Source organism: Uloborus diversus, unplaced genomic scaffold (assembly GCF_026930045.1).
Source record: "Uloborus diversus isolate 005 unplaced genomic scaffold, Udiv.v.3.1 scaffold_1132, whole genome shotgun sequence".
NCBI classification, from domain to species: Eukaryota; Metazoa; Arthropoda; class Arachnida; order Araneae; family Uloboridae; genus Uloborus; species Uloborus diversus.
In genome coordinates, this window is record NW_026557802.1 from 27,932 (window position 1) to 50,670 (window position 22,739).

At 35.8% G+C, this 22,739-nt stretch overlaps 1 protein-coding gene across 1 annotated transcript in view; it reads left to right on the top strand.

Annotated features, from left to right (window-relative positions):
- Positions 1-22,164, top strand: part of LOC129232263 (cystathionine gamma-lyase-like) — a gene marked incomplete at its 3' end in the record, with an annotated part of 41,774 nt that extends 19,610 nt beyond the window's left edge. Inside the window, exons 3-5 of the mRNA XM_054866465.1 lie at positions 354-485; positions 7,353-7,410; positions 22,087-22,164. Coding sequence (XP_054722440.1) covers positions 354-485; positions 7,353-7,410; positions 22,087-22,164 — 268 coding nt within the window. The remainder of the gene's footprint in view (positions 1-353; positions 486-7,352; positions 7,411-22,086) is intronic.
- Between the last annotated feature and the right edge of the window lie 575 nt (positions 22,165-22,739).

Sequence of the window (22,739 nt, forward strand, 5' to 3'; positions counted from 1 at the left end):
TTCATTTAATTATTCGTTTATTAATTCATTTATTGATTCAATCTTGTATTTACTGATTCTTTTAATCAAAAATACGTTTTAAAATCGAATAGAAAATATTTCATTAGAAAAATATTTCATTTTTCACCTTGCCCCATAAAAAAAAGTGAAAAAATTCAACTTTTTTTTCGAAAACTCAAATTTACTGCCAAAAGTAAAAAATACTGTTTCAACGCAAGTTTTATTATAAAATACAATGTTTTTTCTTTATGTCCTGTAATTTTCGAAACAAATTTCAGATTTGTTCATTTTGAAAAAACTCAGTCTTCTTAACTTTGCCCCACATTCCCCTATTACTCTAAATTTCTTTCTAGATGGTTTGGATAGAGACCCCTTCTAATCCTACGATGAAAATGATAGATATAGCAGCAGTTGCAGCGATCCTGAAAAAATATCCTGACATCTTCTTAGCTGTGGATAATACGTTTATGACACCTTATTGCCAAGTAAGTGCTGTAATTAATTAAAAAAAAAAAAAAAACATGTTCGTTAGTTTGAGCTTTCATAACATGGAAAGAATCAGTATCATAAAAAATAAAACAAATAAATAGAAAATTAAATTCTTTGTTTTACGAGCAAAAGGGCTTTTAAAAATCCAATTGCAAACAACAAGGGAGATACATAAGAAATACCTAAAGATGCTATACAAACAAAATTTCAACCTTCTTCTGCTAGCAACCTTTTGTACATCACGACCCTTATTTTACTAATTTAACAACGTGCGGTTACATATGGGGCAGCGAGAAGCAAAGGGATCTAAATGGACTATTTCAAGTTTCGAGTAAAACGCATTTAACGTTCCTATCCTAGATCGGCTTTCATTATATTTTTTTTACTTCCTTTTACAAAAAAGGAAGTATTGTATTCGCGAAAAAATTTTCACTCAAAAATCGACCTTAATTTCCATTTTACTCATCCCCGAATGAATGTTGAGTTTTTTTTCGACTCGACCACACGTGGAAAAGTGCCTAAGAACGTACAGACACGCGAAATATCCATTTTTACCATTCCCGTGTTAATTGCAACGAGTTTTCTCGTGACGTCTGTATATACGTATGTACGTTGCATAAATCAAGAACGGTAAGTCATAGAAAGTTGAAATTTGGTACTTAGACTCCTAATGGGGTCTAGTTGTGTATCTCCCCTTTTGTTTGCATTCGGTTGTTTCCAAAGGAATCTTTTGCCCCTTTGGGGGGGGGGGGGAATCATTGGTGGTGTTAAAAATTGGCGGACACTTGACGATATATCGCCAGTCTTTTGGTCGCCAAGATTTGTTGCCAACTTGGCGACAAATTTGGCGGATTTTTTAAATTTTATTTTGAAAATTTTTTAAATCTGTTTTCAATTTGGACACTGTTGGTGATATTTAGAGAGTAAACTATTGAATCACATTAAAACTGCCAGGAATGGGGAAATGGCATTATATTGGAGTATAAGGAAGTCATGTGATGCACAAATCAGCACGTTTTTTTTAAAACATCATGCTGTATAGCAGCAACTATCAGGGCTACTAGTACAATCTCTTGCCCTAAAAGAGAGGAGAGTGTTGCCCTACCATTTATACTAATTATCTCAAATTTTAAATTTTGGCACTTACAATCCCTTTGCTTCTCATGGACTCATATGTGAACTCCCTATATACATTGCGCATGTTTTACATGACAATTTATGGCACTTGAAACATTTTATTTATGCATAATAATGCGTTAAACACAACTTTTGTAGAAATCAGAAAAATACATCTTCTATAATTTTTGAAGCATATGTTGACAGAAAGTATTTATTCAAATATAAATTTTCCAGTTTCTCACGCATTTGTGATCAATACGAATCATAAAAAATCAGATTATTTAAATTTACAAAACGCGACCCGCACTACCATTCGTTAGCGACTTTACAAAACATTAATGATGGTGAAACCCCAGTATCTGGGTGCTATAGTCTGCCCATCGGTACTACCTTGCACAGTTCCAGCTGCTTATTAAAATCACATTCTATCTGAAGACATTTGATATTGTAAAGCTGGTGATTTTATAAACCGGCATACCTGCACCTAATGAAATAAAATGTTTTAAAGTTTAAACGTTCTAAAAAAAGAAATGACTTGCTACTGTTGATGTATGTGCTGTTAAATGTATTGATGAATGCACTGCGTTTAAGTGTTTCAAAATACAGTTGACATTTTCACGAAACAAAACGTACATTTATTTTATTAGCACAAGGGTCTCAAATATTGGCGTCTTTTTGTTTGATTAACCGAATTTGAAAAAGGCGTATTCAACATTGTTTGAAAGTTTAAAAAAAATATTACATTCAACATTACCTTTGTTTTATTCATGTTTTATACTTTGTTCTTTAAACTCATTGTCGTATGGCATCAATTTCTTTCCAGACATCGATTGATAAAATAATTTTGATATTCTTGTAATTTTTAACATATTATAGTCTTTTCAATTTTTAGCGAGCTTAATTTTATAAAACGGCGATAGTGATTTAATTAAAGGTTGGTTTTTACTCGTTTGGATACTGTGATGATTATATTCTTCCAGAATTGATTTTAAAAAGTGACTGGTTTTATCATCCATTGATTAAATAATCATCCAATGATAACTGTATTGTGGTATCCTGATCGGTAAGGCATCGGACTTGTGATCGGAGGGTCTCTGGTTCGATCCTGGCTGGTCGAAGATCCATCGTCTTTATTAATAGCGAGTGGGGAACGTTAAATATGCTCGTGGTCACAAAGTCCTCCAAGTGAAACGATACCTCTGGGGGTGCTGGACAAGGGATTGCTTGAGTATCTGGTCTGGATCAAAAAATCAGAGCTGTCTTCAGGGTATCAGGGTCCCATCATCCAACCTTAGAGAAGGAATCAGTAAATGGGGGGAGCACGTCCAATCAATTGCTTAGCAAATGCTCAGGTAAGGACTCCAAGTCACGTGACTCAATAACGACGAATGGTCAACACGTCTGCGTGAAACTAGCGAATGAAACCTGATTTCTTCCAATGCTTTGCTTCAAGATCACGTGACTCGGGATCTTTGTTTCACAAATGAAAGTTTTCACTCCCTCCACTGTATCTCTTCTCAATGCATCCAACTGGTTTAACCATAAATAATGATGATTATCCTGGAGTGAAAAGTGATTACTGTATTAGAAGAGGTTTTCTTTCCCCTGTCTGATAATTTTTCCTCTTCAATCCCTTAATTTTTTCTTTGCAGGAATATTACAATTCCTGTCAAATTGTTTATTTACAAACGTTCTAGCATCAGCACGTGTATTTTTTTCTTTTTTTAAAAAACTTTTATATATTTATTAGGGGCCTTCCTTCTACGAATGTCCTTACGCTTTAAAGGGAGAAGAGACACTTCACGAAGTGTAACATCACGCATTTTTTAATTAAAATATGTTCATGAAAAACAGCATGACATCTGACGAGGGAAAGGGGTAAGGTGAAGTGTGACTCATTGTGACAAGGGAGAGAGGATCAAAATTGTTGAAAAAAGTATGACATTCACACACACACACATATATGTAGATTGCCTCTTTTTGCAATTTACATAATTCGATTTCTGTAATTTAAAGTTTAACTATTGTCAACTCTCAATAATTCGAAGTCCCAAAAGACCGGTTAAAAACTTCGAGTTATCGGTAGCTCGAATTATTTGATCTTCCTTTCCCAGAAGTTTAAAAATGATTTTTTTTTTTTTTTTAAAGAAATAGTGCATAATAGATTGACTACAAAACGTAAAGTTTAGATAAAGTAAATTATTATTTTAGCTCTTCATAAAAAAATATTTTAGCAGTGAAATTCTAGGCCGTCAGCCATGACAAAAAGTAGCCCAATCGGATAGTTTTCAAGATATCTTGCAACACATTAAGGAGCACTATTGTAAATAAATTATCCCTCTTCTACAAGTAGTACAGTAAAAATAGGGGTCGGACCCAAACATCCAAAAAAAAAAAAGCTAAACCTGGTGCAAATTGTTTATTACCCTCCCAATAAGAACAGGTAAAAAGTACCACCCCATTGTGCGTCGGGTTTTGGAATGGGGGGCATCTAAAAATTGCAGTTTTGAGTATTTTTTCAGAATTTTTAGAATAAATTTAAAGTGAGAATATTATGTTATACTAAATTTAAAAGCATAAAATTAAAGGTGTTTGACCCCCAAGAGGGATGACAAAACCCACAAATGCTACAGAGCCCCCCTATCCCCGTAAAGTGAAGCAGTACCCCCGAACCCCCCTCCATACATTTCATATGGAAACATTATTTTATGCTAAGAAAATTGTTAGAAATCAAGTGCGTCCATTTTCCAAGAGCGATGGTGCACCTCCTCTCAAAGCTACAACACCCCCCCCCCCTCTGCCAAAAAAAATAAATCTTCACCCCCCCCACCTTTTATTTCAAGTAGAAGTATTATTTCATGCAAATTTAAAATGCATAAATCAGGACTGTCCACCCCATAAGAACAGTAGCTCACGTCCCAAAACGAAATTATGTACTAAAATATTATTCCCCCCATCCCCTCTGATGGTGCATATTTGATTAAATGGCCAGAAAAATAACGCTGAACTGTTTTTTGCTTTCAAACGATTTCTCCTAAGCTTGTAACAAAAAGTCTTCGTTATCAAAATGTTTTTTGGAATCTAGATCCTCAGCAAAATCGTTATTGTTGCAGCTATGTCTAACACAGTTTGTGCATATAATTGAGCACTTCAGCCCACTTTCAGACTTTTCAAACATTCACTATATCCAATGAACCCCTCAGAGCAAGCACAAGATTTGAGACGCAGAAAGTCTTCTAGAGCAGAAGGCTTGGCTGTTGTAATAGGACTTCATTTATATTTCTGTGGTGCTTTCTTTACACCCATCAAAAATGACACTAGCTTTCCCATACTTACAAGTGACCTACACGCTGCATTGCTGGCATATTTCTTTGAAACTTACATATCATTACCAAAAATATGTTCAAGCGGGTATCTTCCTTCTATTACATATGAGACAGTGCGAAGCAAAGGGCAAAATTAAAAATTTGGAGATAACCAGTACAAATGGTTGGTGAACCTCTCCTATATCTTGGGGAAAGAAATGGTCCTAGTAGACCTGGTAGTTGCTTCTATACAGCATGATTTAGAAAAAAAAATCAATGAAAGTCTACCTAGCATCTTATCTTTAAACGCGTTTTATTCAAAACTTGAAAATGTCCACTTACATCCCTTTGCTTCTCACTGCCTCATATATGACACCAGCTGTTCGTTCTGTGATTTTGGATGAACCTTTTGCTTCAGATAATAGTACTTTAACGATACAGGATTTCTTTCCTTCTGAAACCAGATTCATCGAATACTGATGGAGGATCAGCGCATAACTCGTACCAGAAGTTTTTAGCAATTTGTTATTCCATCTTTAGTTCATACCATTCGGTGTAAAAGATGGTTTGGGCTTACACATCTTTACAGATAGTAACTACTCTCGTAACAGAAGCTAAAGACATAACTGCTTACCTCCTTTACAAAGAAATGCCACAAAATTGTTTGACTTCAATATGATTTGATGTTACTACCCGAACGTTAAAGGTCTTATCGCAACTCACCTTATCATCAGCGAGCAATACATATACCAACTTGAGAGGGAAGAAACTTCTGGGGCTTTAGAAACGGATTGAGATTTCCAAACTGGGAGACAAAAAGGTGTAAATATTTAGCATTCTATTGATGTATTGCTCATTGCTCTCATCAAGACTTGTTCTATCGTTGAATCACTACAGGTTCTAGACCACCTGAATTTGTCACTGCTTTAGATCGATGGATAACTGATGTTTGATGTGATCAAATTTTTTTTATCGCATAATGTACTCAAAAGTTTCAGAGTTGCAAGTATATGTCCGCATATTTAGCATAATTCACATAACCAGCTGCGTAAAAGAGAGGTAGCTTGGTGTTTGCAAATGAGAACCCCCACCGACTTAGAGGGGGCAGAATTGCAGCATTGCCCGTCTCACTATTGGCAATTCCGGTTTGTCCCACCCTTACGGTGATGGCAAAAGATTGTAGAAAAGTTGAAGTAAGTTAATCAAGAAGAAGTAGGGAAACTTTAGTCAATTTGGACTTTTTTTATGCTGCACATCAATTTTTTTTCCAGCGCTCTAAACAGTTTAATAACTCCAGTCACAAATAATTTGGTTATTGAGCTCGCTTAGATCTTTTAGAATTATCATTCTGACATTACCATATCATTGTGAGGCATTTTGTACTTCGGAAAAGTTTAAGTCAGGGAAATTTTTTCGTGAACTTCACTGCAAATGTGCACTCACTGTGATTTTGGAATGTAAATTCAGGGTCCCCCCCCCCTCAAAGCGATGGCGCACCCTTTAAGTGTGACGGAGTACCCAATAAAAATAAAAGTCCTCAATAAAGAAAGAAATACCCCTTGAAAAAACTGCCTTAAAAATTCCAATGACGCAAAGCTGCTCCGTGGACAGCCCCCCCCATCCCCCCCCGCCTGTACACCCCTGTTAATTAGAATTTTTTTTGTGAGAGTTTATTGTTTTACTATTATAGAGAGGTTTCTGCGAGGTTTCAGAATTTTTTTTAGTATAATAGTAGTAATAGTAATTATTTTTATTTAAATAGAGGATTATTTCGTCTCCCCCCCTTCCCCCCAAAACCCGACGCGCAAAGTGCTGGGACTTTTTACCCCTTCTTGCTGGAAGGGTAAGAAGTAATTTGCAACAGGTTTCACTTTTTTTTTTTTGGATGTTTGGGTTTGGCCATTTTTTGGCCTAATTTTACTGTACTAAAGGTGATAGCAAAACAATTTTTTAAATTAGAAAAACCACTTTTTTCTTATTTTGACTGCATTTTTATGCATAAAATTGAAACCAACCTGCGTTAAAACTTCGGCTTAAGAGAAGTATGTATTCGAGATACAGAGACAACTTTGTATTGAAAACACGAAACTAATTTGGGACCAAATGCAAACTTCGATATAAAGGAATATTCGAGTTATAAGGCTTCGAGTTATCAAGAGTCGGCTGCATATGTCTTTTTTTCTTCATGATGAGTTTAGCAAAAAGAAGAATTGTTATTAGAGTTGATTTCAGTGAGGTTATCTTATAGGCAATGGTACTGATGCGATAACCCGACTCATTTTCTCGTTCAGTTAAGCACCCAAGAAGAAATAACCACTCTTAAAGTCAGGGTATAAGTTATTGCAGCAGAAATACACGTATATATTTTGTACTTACAACCACATTCAGTCGTATGTGTGCTTACCATAATACTTTTATTTCTTTATTTTTTTTTTTCAGAACCCATTGCTACTTGGAGCAGATATTGCAATGCATTCTCTTACAAAGTATATGAATGGTATGAGCCGATTTTGTCCGTTTAAAGAGAAATTACAGTCGAAATCGCTTATAACGAGCCCTGATTTAACGAAACCCCGATTTAACGAGGAAATCAGAATTACTTCGTATAATGTGAAGTCTACTGGAGCATTTCTTGTTTTTAACGAGCAAACCGTTGCTTAAAGCGGGCAATATTTTGGGATTCATAAAATTTCTATTGACTTCCAGTGCAGTTTATATTTCCTTGGAAAAATTCCTTATACTTTCTGAAGTTAGTGATGAGTCAGACAGGGGTTTCCCTCTTAACAGCAAGGGCGCATCTCCCTCAATATAGTAAAGAACCCCGAAGCATGAGCCCCCCAAAAATTGAAAAATACTCCTCAAAACACCCCCTAAAAATACCATGCCCCAGCGCCATGATCCCCCCCCCCCCAGGTGGGCACCCCTGAGTCCGAAATCATGAGAACAAGTGATTGCTGTACTTTTCTTTAGTTTATGGAGTAGAGAAGCATTTGAAAAATATTTGTCGAGTAGTCGCTGCCAATGTTATTACTATTGTAGCTTTTATTCAAACTAAATCAGATAAAAACAATCATGATATCAATAACGATAATATCAAATGTGAAGAATTTCAAGCTGACCCACGCTCAACGTAGTCGATGGCTTTTGATGTGCAGAAAAGCAGCCAACTGTTTTAGAGGTCAGGGGTGTAAGTGACGAAGGATATCTAGCCATAAGCATTTCTCGAAAACAGTAAAGTAAGAAAGAGACAATAAGACTAGTTCTAAGCATATTAACTAATATGTTTGGTACTGCACAGAAATTAAAATCACATAAAGCAAATGTGTTTTGAATTCTTATTTCTTCACAAACCCATTTTTTGCGAGCACTTGGTTATAACGAACAAATATCGCGGTCCCTTCGCACTCGTTACAAGCCAGTTCGACTGTATTATTATTTAATATTTTATCAGTGAAATTCTAGGTCGTCAGCCATGATAAAAAGTAGCACAATCGGATAGTTTTCAAGATATCTTGCAACACATTAAGGAGCACTATTGTAAATAAATTATCCCTCTTCTACAAGGTGATAGCAAAACAATTTGCTAAAGGAGAAAAACCACTTTTTTCTTATTTTGACTGCATTTTTATGCATAAAATTGAAACCAACCTGCGTTAAAACTTCGGCTTAAGAGAAGTATGTATTCGAGATACAGAGACAACTTTGTATTGAAAACACGAAACTAATTTGGGACCAAATGCAAACTTCGATATAAAGGAATATTCGAGTTATAAGGCTTCGAGTTATCAAGAGCATATGTCTTTTTTTCTTCATGATGAGTTTAGCAAAAAGAAGAATTGTTATTAGAGTTGATTTCAGTGAGGTTCTCTTATAGGCAATGGTACTGATGCGATAACCCGACTCATTTTCTCGTTCAATTAAGCACCCAAGAAGAAATAACCACTCTTAAAGTCAGGGTATAAGTTATTGCAGCAGAAATACACGTATATATTTTGTACTTACAACCACATTCAGGCGTATGTGTGCTTACCATAATACTTTTATTTCTTTATTTTCTTTTTTCAGAACCCATTGCTACTTGGAGCAGATATTGCAATGCATTCTCTTACAAAGTATATGAATGGTATGAGCCGGTTTTGTCCGTTTAAAGAGAAATTACAGTCGAAATCGCTTATAACGAGCCCTGATTTAACGAAACCCCGATTTAACGAGGAAATCAGAATTACTTCGTATAATGTGAAGTCTACTGGAGCATTTCTTGTTTTTAACGAGCAAACCGTTGCTTAAAGCGGGCAATATTTTGGGATTCATAAAATTTCTATTGACTTCCAGTGCAGTTTATATTTCCTTGGAAAAATTCCTTATACTTTCTGAAGTTAGTGATGAGTCAGACAGGGGTTTCCCTCTTAACAGCAAGGGCGCATCTCCCTCAATATAGTAAAGAACCCCGAAGCATGAGCCCCCCAAAAATTGAAAAATACTCCTCAAAACACCCCCTAAAAATACCATGCCCCAGCGCCATGATCCCCCCCCCCCCAGGTGGGCACCCCTGAGTCCGAAATCATGAGAACAAGTGATTGCTGTACTTTTCTTTAGTTTATGGAGTAGAGAAGCATTTGAAAAATATTTGTCGAGTAGTCGCTGCCAATGTTATTACTATTGTAGCTTTTATTCAAACTAAATCAGATAAAAACAATCATGATATCAATAACGATAATATCAAATGTGAAGAATTTCAAGCTGACCCACGCTCAACGTAGTCGATGGCTTTTGATGTGCAGAAAAGCAGCCAACTGTTTTAGAGGTCAGGGGTGTAAGTGACGAAGGATATCTAGCCATATAGTACAGTAAAATTAGGCCAAAAAATGGCCAAACCCAAACATCCAAAAAAAAAAGGTGAAACCTGTTGCAAATTACTTCTTACCCTTCCAGCAAGACGGGGTAAAAAGTCTCAGCACTTTGCGCGTCGGGTTTTGGGGGGAAGGGGGGGGACGAAAAATCCTCTATTTAAATAAAAATAATTTCTATTACTTAAAAAAAATTCTCAAACCTCTCAGAAACCACTCTATAATAGTAAAATAATAAACTCTCACAGAAAAAAATTCTAATTAACAGAGGTGCACAGGCGGGGAGGGGGGACGGGGGGGGGGGGGAGTTTCATGGAACAGCTTTGCGTTATTGAAATTTTTAAGGCAGTTTTTTCAAAGGGTATTTCTTTCTTTTTTGAGGGCTTTTATTCTGGATGGATACTCAGTCACACTTAAGGGGTGCGCCATCGCTTTTTTTTTGGGGGGGGGGGGACCCTGAATTTACATTCTAAAATCAACTATTGCAGTGGAGGTCACGAAAAAATTTCCCTGATTTAAACTTTTCCGAAGTACAAAATGCCACACAATAATATGGTAATGTCAGAATGATAATTCTAAAAGATCTAAGCGAGCTCAGTAACCAAATTATTTGTGACTGGAGTTATTAAACTGTTTAGAGCGTTGGAAAACAAAATTCCTGTGCAGCATAAAAAAAATCCAAATTGAACAGTTTCCCTACTTCTTGATTAACAAACTTCAAGTATTCTATACAAACTTTTGCCATCACCGTAAGGGGGGACAAACCGAAATTGCCAATAGTGAGACGGGCAATGCTGCAATTCTGCACCCTCTAAGTCAGTGGGGGTTCTCATTTGCAAACACCGACCTACCTCTCTTTTACGCAGCTGGTTATGTGAATTATGCTAAATATGCGGACATATACTTTCAACACTATCTCAAACTTTTGAGTACATTATGCGATAAAAAAAAATTTGATCACATCAAACATCAGCTATCCAACGATCTAACGCAGTGACAAATTCAGGTGGTCTAGAACCTGTAGTGATTCAACGATAGAACAAGTCTTGATGAGAGCAATGAGCAATACAACAATAGAATGCTAAATATTTACATCTTTTTGTCTCCCAGTTTGGAAATCACAATCCGTTTCTAAAGCCCCCAGAAGTTTCTTCCCTCTTAAATTGGTAGTGGTATTGCTCGTTGATGATAAGATGAGTTGCGATGAGACCTTTAACGTTCGGGTAGTAATATCAAAGGATATTGAAGAAAAACAATTTTGTGGCATTTCTTTGTAAAGGAGGTAAACAGTTATGTCTTTAGCTTCTGTTACGAGAGTAGTTACTATCTGTTAAGATGTGTAAACCCAAATTATCTTTTACACCGAATGGTATGAACTAAAGATGGAATAACAAATTGCTAAAAACTTCTGGTACGAGTTATGCGCTGATCCTCCATCAGTATTCGATGAATCTGGTTTCGGAAGGAAAGAAATCTTGTATCGTTAAAGTGCTATTAACTGAAGCAAAAGGTTCATCAACCATCACAGAACGAACATCTGGTGTCATATATGAGGCAGTGAGAAGCAAAGGGATGTAAGTGGATATTTTCAAGTTTTGAATAAAACGCATTTAAAGATAAGATCCTAGGTAGGCTTTTATTGATTTTCTTTTCTAAATCATGCTGTATAGAAGCAACTACTAGGTCTACTAGTACCATCTCTTGCCTCAAGATAGAGGAGAGGTTCACCAACCATTTGTACTGGTTATCTCCAAATTTTTAATTTTGCCACTTGCATCCCTTTGCTTCTCACTGCCTCATATGTAATAGATGGAAGATACCTGCTTGATCATATTTTTGGTAATGATCTGTAAGCTTCAAGAAAATATGCCAGCAATGCAGTGTATAGGTAATTTGTAAGTATGGGAAAGCTAGTGTCGTTTTTGATGGGTGCAAAGAAAGAACCACAGAATTATAATGTACGTCCTATTACAACAGTCAAGCCTTCTGCTCTAGAAGACTTTCTGCGTCTCAAATCTTGTGCTTGCTCTAAGGAGTTCATTGGATATAGTGGATGTTTGAAAAGTCTGAAATTGGACTGAAGTGCTCAATTATGTGCACAAACTGTGAGACATAGCTGCAACAATAACGATTTTGCTGAGGATCAAGATTCCAAAAAATATCTTGATAACGAAGACTTTTTGTTACAAGCTTAGGAGAAATCATTTGAAAGCAAAAAACAGTTCAGGGTAATTTTTCTGGCCATTTAATCAAATGTGCGGTATACGCCCAAAATGTCGCGGCCAAAATGTCGCCGGCCCAAAATGTCGCCGGTCCAAAATGTCACCGGCCCAAAATATCGCCGGTCCAAAATGTCGCCGGTCCACAATGTCGCCGGCCCAAAATGTCGCCAGTCCAAAATGTCGCCGGCCCAAAATGTCGCCAGTCCAAAATGTCGCCGGTCCAAAATGTCGCCGGCCCAAAATGTCGCCGGTCCAAAATGTCGCCGGCCTAAAATTCGCTAGTTCAATTTGTACGAAAAATTTAAATGTACGTCGATGCTTTCCAGCATAAAAGTTGCGAAAGAATATTAATTGCCTTTCAAAGTAAGTTCCTTCAAAAATTCCAAACGTTTTCTCCTGTCTTAATTCGTAAACATCAGATTAATTCCAGAAAATTAATAGTTTTCAGAAAAACACGTTTTTCTGTATACTATTACAAACGTAAACATGTGAAAGGCTGCTGCAACGGAATTCTTTTTCTCGTTTAATCTGATTAATAATAATACTCAAGATGTAACATAAAGGATCAAGATGTAACGCAAGGATTCAGACAAAAAATTGGTATGGAAGTAAAACTAAACTGTTCTAAACGCGAATGAAAGAATAGTGAGGCGCAATTTGAATATGGCAAGAGAATAGGCGGTTTGTATTTTTTGGCGTAATGAAGTAAAAACAAATAACTCCTTCACTCTAGCATATTATTACGGTAGCGACAGGTCAGTCATTTAGGGGATCAGGCGGAATGGCCCTCGACTTTGAATTTTTTTTTATACACAAGTGGGAGTGGTTTTTATAGCAATCCTATGAAATTTGCATTGGTTATACATACGCCCGTTATCCTCCCTCTCCCCTTTCACTGGAAAAATTCGAAATCACGGGCCAGGGTGGAAATAAAGTAGAAAAGTATCTTAATGAAATTTAATTTTCTCATAGATTTATCAACATTACCCTAAGAACTGTAAAGAAAAAAAAAACTATGTTTTCAGTGAGATATACGTTGGTTAAAGTAAGATCAAAACTGCCGTGGGAACTCCCATCTCTTATGAGTAAAATTCTGAAATTACGTCGAAATGTTCACCGTCAAATCTTTTGAAATCAATGAAACCCGTAACTGCTAAAACAGGTGTCTTTCACTCAGATTTTTGAAAAACGACTCTACGCGATTACAAATATTTTAAATTCTCAACATTCATGAAATTTATAATAATCGATAGAACATCAAGGGACAATTTCAGAACAGCTATTTTATTGAAGGTTTTCAAGAGGATATTTTCATGCATGCGAAGTAGCGCTTGTCAGCTAATCACATTTTCCAATTTTAAATAGAAAAGAAAAAATTTCATAATGAAGGGTGAAATAACTGATATCAATGAGATTATTCAGATCAATTTTGACCTAGACCTATTTTTAAAATGAGTTTCAAAAAGTAATAGTTCCAGCTCAATATAGCTTGGTAATTCAGAAAGAAAAGAATATTGATAATAATAATAATAATAAACAAATAAGTTTTTCTCTATCAGAAAAAATTGCTGTTTTAATTAGTGAATTTTTACTACGCAAATTATATAAGAATGCAAACTCAGTTTTTATTTAACACTCACGCTAGTTAAAGTGCTACAAAAATGAGAGGAATACACGGCTAATTTAGATTTTATTGATATCATGCTCAACCTCTCATATATAAATTTAGTATATTTTTCATTGTTTATTTAATTACACTGACTCACGTAAACGATTACGAAACTCAACTTAGAACGAAAATAAGGCTTGTTTTCGTTTAATTTCACTTGCATACTACATTTTTGTATGAATCCTCGCATTACTTCTTGAGATATAGCAGTCACATAAAACGATAAAACTTATTCTCTGATCCATCCTTTAGGATGACTAAAGCCAAAAATAAATGAGCAACTCGCCCTTTAAGATATACCTGTAGACCAAATTTTGTCTTAACCCTTGTACAGTAGACCCTCGTTTTACGCGGGGGTTATGTTCCACGGAAATGCTGCGTAAATCGAAACCGCGTAAATTGAGACCTAATATTAGTGTCAAAATAGGAATTAGGTTCCGTAGATTAAAAAAAATACTTCATTCTAGTGATGACTAATTGTATAATAAGTTTAATGTGTACTTATATCAATTTTTATGCACAATATGCATAAAGAAAACAAACTAATTTCTTTTTCTGTTTATGAAGAAGAGCTGACTATGATAGTTTTTTGGGAGTCATTAAGAATTTTTCCTCTAATTCTTTGCTTAGCATTAACTCATCCATGATCACTTGCGTCATTTCCATGATAGAATCTTCTTTCAGTAACAAATCAGAAAGATCATTCCTATTGTCTACGGATGGTTCGAAAATTTTCAATGTGAGCGTTTTTGGTTGTGTGTCACCGGAGTCGGTATCCGCGTTGGTTTTGACCTCCTTTGTCACTCCTAAAAGCTCTTTTTCCAGTGAGTTCTGAACTGTGTGAGTTTAATCACTTTACTTCTGATGGAAAAAGCTCTGGAACCAATCGCATAAAATGTTTCCAAGGACCCAAGTTCGATTATTAGCACGCCAAAATGCAGTTAGTTACGTGTAATCTGCAATCTTTAGGAGCTTGGGTTTTGAAAGAGAGGAAAATGTTACCTGTTTGCATTGCCACATCTGCGTAAAACCGAAACTCATCTGCGTAAATAAAATAAAGGTGTCAAATCTTCAACCGCGTATAATCGAAACCGCGTAAAATAAACCCGCTGAAAACGAGGGTCTACTGTATTACTTTTTGAGATATATCAATCACAGATAATAAAAAAGAAAGGAAAAAACATTCGATTGCTCCACCCTCTGGTGTTATTGAGCCCAAAATCTGTCCCCCTGCTGCTTCCTAACATTTTATTTGATTCCGTTCATCATTTTTTGAGCAATGACAGTCACGCATATCGATGAAAACGTTCAGTTACTCCACTATCTTGAACGAATTGACGCAAAAAACCACGCAGCCCTAAATCATATATGGGTACTTGCGGGTATCGTTCGAATTCTTACTACAGGTTTTGACGTAGAATTTCCCCAAAAAATCGGTCACATACAAACACACTATTCTCGAAGAAAAGTTTAAAATAATTTAGTGAACGTCAGAACTGAACGCCGTCAGAACGTTTTACAGTTGGTAGATAGCGAGTCACAAGAAATAAGATAACGTAACGCTTGTATTCTATTTGTTTGCTGAAAAACAGTCGAGAGTTGCGAATCAAAACGGAATAATCTTTTTAGAATTTATCATGAAACTCAGTTAGTCCAGTCCCATTTTTAACGGAGACATACATTAAAGGCAGTAACCATTTATTCTGCAAATTTGGTGTTAAACATAATTTTTGTACATTTAAATTTGTCTTACCAACTGAATAAACGAATTTTGGATCTACAACATTTTGAACAGGCGACATTTTGCCCCGACGACGTTTTGGACAGGCGACGTTTTAGCCCGGTGACATTTTGGACCGGCGACATTTTGGATCGGCAATATTTTGGCACGGCAATATTTTGGCCCGGCGATACTTTGGCCCGGCGACATTTTGGACCGGCGACATTTTGGCCCGGCGACATTTTGGACCGACGACATTTTGGACCGGCGACATTTCGCGCCGGCGACATTTTGGACCGGCGACATTTTCGACAGGCGACATTTTGGCCCGGCGACATTTTGGAACGGCGACATTTTGGCCGCGACATTTCGGTGGCGACATTTTGACCCCAAACCAAATGTGCACCATTAGAAGGGGTGGGGGGGAGGATAATATTTTAGTATATAATTTCGTTTTGGGAGGTGAGCTACTGTTCTTATGGGGTGGACAGTCATGATTTAATGCATTTTTGATTTGCATGAAATAATACTTCTACTTGAAATAAAAAGGGGGGGATTTATTTTATTTGGCGGAGGGGGGGGGGATGCTGTAGCTTTGAGAGGAGATGGACCATCAATCTTGGAAGATGGACACACGCGATTTCTAACTTTAACTTAGCATAAAATAATGTTTCCATATGAAATGTATGGAGGGGGGTTCGGGGGTACTGCTTCCTTTTACGGGGATAGGGAGGGGGGTTCTGTAGCATTGGTGGGTTATGTCATCCCTCTTGTCGGGGGTACTGCTTCCTTTTACGGGGATAGGGGGGGGGGGGTTCTGTAGCATTGGTGGGTTATGTCATCCCTCTTGGGGGCAGGGGCGGCATTTCAGCATTTCATTTGGGGGGTCGAGATTCTTAAATATGTACTTCCACAGTGCGTACCAAGCACACATTAGGTAACAGGAAGTGGTCATAAAATCGGTTTAATATGAACAAAAATTAGTGTTTAGAAATAATTAAAATTTTGATTCACTTTCTAATAAGTTATACAAAATATCTCGATACTAAAGTTTTTGTACCTTTTGGAAAAGTTTTAATGCATGATTTTTGGAATTCGGAAGAGCAGGGAATCGTGTTACTAATCTATCAGTGCCCAGTGTCGTGCTGTTTTGCCAGTACAGCTAAATATAAAAGATGGTGAGAAAGCTCATGCCCTTTAGCATGTATGACTTCGTTTGAATATTTCGCCCATTGTGCTTCGAAAATAATTCTCTAACCTCCTGAGACATAAAAAATCTTTCTACTAGCTGAGGTAATTGAAGTAACAAAGTGATGTATGAAAACACTTTTTACATCTTGCTCTTCAAAATCACCCAGGCCAACTTCAAAAATTGTGAGTTGCTTAATTTTTCATCAGTGAATAATCTAGTCTCGTCGGCGCTCTCAGCTTCAATGAGAAGTCATCTGCCTCCAGTTCTTTTATTCACTATTCAAGACTGATGAGTCCATAACAAGGACGAACTGCAGTCTCTGGATGTGATAACCAATCTGTCGCTATATTGCTTGTAATTTTTCATGCCTCGTGCAAAAAATTTTACTCATAACTGAAACATTTTATTTTTCGTTTCAAAAATCCAATCCAGATAATATAGAGCCAACCATACAGAAAAATAATTATCATTAAATCTTGTGTTAATTTCATTCGAAACTGAATCTATTACTTCATACAAAATTTAAAAAATGAATATTTGACTTCACATCATCATGTGGATTTTTGTCTTTTTTTTTTTTTTTTAAGTTTCACGCTTGATTGAAACACACATCTATGTAAAATCTATTTTCTGTTTCAATTGTAAATTAAACTATGGTAGTGTGGTGCACAGATCAGTTGTAGATTGAACTGTGGCTTGAATAGTTCGAAAATTAAGGGTAACGGATTGAAGTTGTTTTAATAGAGTAAAGTATTTTTCAAAAACTTTCCTCAGTACAAAAAAATTGAATAAAAATTCAAACGAAGTCAAATATGCTAAAAGGCATGAGCTTTTTCATCATTGAAAGAATCGTTTTGTAATAATTCTTCCAGTCGTCAATTCACTGCTTTGAAGTTATAGAGAAATATTTTTATGGTTTTAACTCTTGAAGAACATTTTGTGTCACTCCGAGCTTGCATAATTATACGCATAACAGGTATTTGTTGATATGTTTTTTTTTTAAATTCAATAATCACATGCATTTTTAAGAAGTTTTTTTGAAAGCATATAATGCATTGAGCAGCTGAAACGTGTTTCTAGCAGAAGAAAGCGGTGGACACTCATTAAATAAATATACATTCAAAAATGAGCGTAAAATGAATGTAAAACATCAAGAAATTTTCTTGTGAAAACCATGCAGCCATACCACTTTGCACGAGCCTCTCATATTGGACATACCATCGTTACACTGGGCACACAAGTATGAAATATTTAGCCTATATAAGAAAACGTCTTCTTTAGTTAATAAAATTAATCATGATTCTCTATCAGTTTTCTATGTTCTGAAAAGGCCGGAAAATACTTCAAGAATTCCTAAGTCATTATCCAAATAACGAAAAACACTTTTTATAGTCTGGGAATGTGTCGAGTTTCATCAAACAGTTACTGAGAACCAGCGAGATTTCTTTTAATGAACATTGATTTCCGACTTACATAAATTGAATTCACCCATTTTCTATCATTCTGCGCAAAAAATTTGGGGGTGCGACCGCCCCCTCTTGACCCCCCTATTTGCCGCCCCTGCTTGGGGGTCAAACACCTTTTATTTCATGCTTTTAAATTTAGTAAAACATAATATTCTCACTTTAAATTTACTCTAAAAATTCTGGAAAAATACCCAAAACAGCAATTTTTAGATGCCCCCCATTCCAAAACCCGACGCACAATGGGGTGGGACTTTTTACCTGTTCTTATTGGGAGGGTAATAAACAATTTGCACCAGGTTTAGCTTTTTTTTTTTGGATGTTTGGGTCCGACCCCTATTTTTACTGTACTAATAAGCATTTCTCGAAAACAGTAAAGTAAGAAAGAGACAATAAGACTAGTTCTAAGCATATTAACTAATTTGTTTGGTACTGTACAGAAATAAAAATCACATAAAGCAAATGTGTTTTGAATTCTTATGATTTCTTCACAAACCCATTTTTTACGAGTACTTGGTTATAACGAACACATATCGCGGTCCCTTCGCACTCGTTTACAAGCCAGTTCGACTGTATTATTATTTAAGAAAAAAGTATTTCTTGTATGAAAACACACAATAATGTATTTGCCTCAAAACTTTGTTTTCCCAATTCAATTTTATTCGTTATAATAGTATGATAAGTCACGAGAGTATTCACGAGAAGTTACACTGCATACGAATAAGAAGCAAAATCTGCAAAAAATTTCATCGCTCAGATTTTGTGGTTGCGCACTGCTTACACTATATCATTTTTGTACATCATACTCAAGTGAGACACCAGATCAAAGATACTTTTGTTATTGCTCCAGTATTAAGGAGGTATTCTAGTCTAGAAATTCAAAAAAAAAAAAATCAATTTTTTTTTTCTTTCATATTCTCAAAGTTTAGACCTTTAAGAATAAGTTTCTAAGAGGATTTATGGAAACTCAAATAATTTTTGAGTTACAGTTAATTTTGTTAAAATAAACTCTTCTCTGCTGGAATGACACTGCAAACTTTAAACGCGTTTTTCTCGAAACTAGTTTTTTTCGATACGGTTGACAATATATCTCAAGTTCTAATGTACCGATTTACTTGAAATTTGGTACAGACTTTCTTAGTACTATCAAAATTGTCTCGACGTAGGGTTTTTTTATTTTTTTATTTTCATTATTTTTTAAAATACCAAAGTTTAAAAAAGGAGCCAAAAATTGGACTTTTTTTTTTTTTGAAATCGACGCCATTTTGTTTAAAAAAATGTTTTCAAATCGGCTACGTCCAGACAATTCTACAGCCTTGTTTAATAAGAAGTAACCTTAACTATATGTTTCAGACCACCTGGAGGATTAGAATCATGTCAACCAGGAGACCCCCCTTTTTTTTGAGCCCCCACTTTGCCAGCCTCCACCAACTTCAATTTTTTTTTTCAACTATTATGCGTTTTTATAATTTTAAAGTATGAATAAATAACTGATAAAAATGGATAATGAAAATAGCTACTGTTTTTTTTTTTCTATTACGCCCGTAAAATCACCTTAAAATCAAGCAACGCAACCGTTGCAGCTTTCTACCAAGTAAGCTTTTTACTCCATTCCCCTCCCTCGTTTAATTTAGCGAATTTTGAACGTGTTGCGGGAGGCCGTATGGCAACACGCACAAATAACTATCTTTACTAATAATAAAGCTGAAAGTCTCTCTATCCGGAGGATGTCTGGATGTCTGTAGGATGTTTGGATATCTGTGACGCGCATAACGCCTAGACCGTTCGGCCGATTTTCATGAAATTTGGCACAAAGTTAGTTTGTAGTATGGGGGTGTGCACCTCGAAGCGATTTTTCGAAAATTCGATGTGGTTCTTTTTCTATTCTAATTTTAAGAACAAAAAGATAAGATGGACGAGTAAATTACGAAATTATCATAACGTGGAACCATAACATCAGCTCAAGCCAATTGGCGAGATACGAAATTATCATAACGTAGAACCGTAACATGGGTACAAGCCAATTGGCGTGAAAATTCACCACACATTATTTGCAAACATACAGGCGAACCAAAGATTTTTCTATTACGGGCAAAGCCGTGCGAGTACCACTAGTGTTTTAACTATAAGAAAACGTTTTAATAACTTGATACTTAAGATTTTAGATTATGATACGTAGCGGTTCCTTATGTTTGAATATAATTAAAAGACTAACTTTAAAACTCCAGGAATAAAGTGCAAATATTCATATATATAATAGCGAATTCACTGATCGAGTAACGCTGACGTCACCAACAATGAAACTCGCGCCATAGCGTGGTAATTTGATAATATTTTTTGGCAATCTTTGGCATGCCGGGAAATGCTTTATTGTGACACGAATGAAATGGATCCAGTAACTTAAACTGTTTTACTGGTAAGACTAATTTTAGGAGAATGAAAAAATGTGGTCGACAGTGGTCAACAATGAACGCTATCTACTGGAGTTTAGGGTTAATCCACTAGAGTTCGGGTCAAAATTTCAACCATCAAAATATCACGAAACAGGCAATTGCTTCGTTTAAGTAAAGGGTGTTTTTTTTAGAAGCATAGAACTTTAGGTTCAAATAAAACACAGTTAAATGGTATTAATTACCATGAATTTGGTTTCATTCGAAAGATGATTCTTTGCCATTTTTATATAAATATAATATCCGGCATATGGCCACTTCGGCCGGCTCAAAGAAAGTCCAATCGGGAAGTCCAATTTTCTCACTTTTTTGAGCAATTGGAGGCCGTATGTCAGTGATAACGAAGCGAATGTTCTCTTCCAAGACGTCTGCGGCTTATCGGTGTAGACTAGAGACTTCACATAGCCCCGCAAAAATAGTCCTACAGGACAATTCACGGGTCCATTACGCGAAATTATTCGTTCACATAACGTTTCTTTCAATAAATCAATTGTGACACGCGTTGTGTGGCATGTTGCACCGCCTTGTTGTCTATTCATGATGAAATGGTAAACCGAACTGAACACAAAACAAGTGACAGCTATCAAAGTGGCTCACATATCAAACAGTGTTGCCAAGTTAAAAGTTCTATACCTCGAAAAAAAACTCCCTTTAGAAGCAATTTTCTCCCGTCACACCTTGACGGGCGATTTTCTAGTTTATGCATAAAAGTGTATCATTTGGAATAGTGGATTGAGCATCATATAAGTTATGAGTTGTTGTTGTAGTCGTGTGGCAAGTACAAAATGAAAATAGAAAAAGGTTACAATAAAACAAAAGTCAATGATAAAGAAAGACTGAAAGAAAGAGCCAGATTGAGTCGGAGACTTGAAGATGTCACTTGCCATGATTTTTGCCGGAACCTGGAAGGTTAGACTTCTTTGCCTGTAGACTTTATTACTGGAGTGGCCTTCACACCGTTGGTAACCCTATTAGAAGAATCATTGATGAAGATTATAATTGGGATAATAAAAAGACTCATTAAAAAAACTATAATTATTTACACAGTTTATGCATATTTTTAGACCAGTTGCCCAACCGACGGCCAGCGGACCATATCTGGTCCGCAAAGCTGCTCAGTTTTGCTCGTTGTTTTGTCCCTTGTTAGAAATCGAAAAGCACGATTAGTGAATATCTCAAATTTGGAGCTAAATACTCAGAAATTGGTGTCTTGAAAGCTAATGCATTTAATGAAATAAGCATCAAGTAACGAGTGACAATTATCATTATTTTTTAATTTTGTTTTCTTTTGCATATTTTTTCATGTTAATTAGAAAATAATGTAATGTTCTGAACTTGTATTTGTGTTCTGGCCCGTGGAAATGATTCTAATATGAGATGTGGCTCTCGGGCAAAAGAAGGTTGGACACTAATAGTTTAGACCAATATTTTTCTTTTTTGTTTTTTAAATTTTATCTGAAAAAGCTTTCATTTTAGTTTAAGACAGAATTTTGTTACAATTCCAAAATCAGATATTATTACATAGAAAATGTTTATTAAACATTTTAATTAAATATTACTTGAAAACGTTTTTTGAAGTTTCAACTGAAATTAGTCTTTATATGATGTAGGTCATACTGATGTACTTATGGGAGCTATCGCAACAAGTAATGACACGTTGTATGAAAAACTGCAAGTTGTCCAAGCAAGTAAGTCTAATCTTTACTCAGTAAAAATTTAAATATGTTAAACATACAAACGAGATATTGACTTTGGAAGAAACCAATAACCAATATGTCTGTACCAAGCATTAAATGTTGTCAAAAAAAAAAAAAAAAGATATTTTTCAGTAAACTCCTAAAAATTAACGATCCCTTCATATCAGGGTCTCTTAACGGAAGTCAAACGATCCCCCTGAGTGCTATAGAACAAATCAAGGGTTCCACATATTTTTCTGCAGAAAATATATGTATGAAAAATAGCCTGAATGGTGTAAAGGGGATGTGAGGGGGTAAGGTGAAGTGTGAAACAGTGTGCCAAAAACAGGAGGCTCAAATATTGAAAACAAGAATGACCTCATTTTTAAACAGCCCCTACATGAAGAGAGCAACACATAACATTTAGTGAAAGGGAACAAAAAAGGCTCTACTGCATGTCATTTAATTTAATTTAGCGTGCTTCAGCAATTTGCTACTTTACTAATAATAATGCTGAAAGTCTGTGCGTCTGGATGTCTGTTACACGCATAGCACCTAGACCGTTCAGCCGATTTTTATGAAATTCG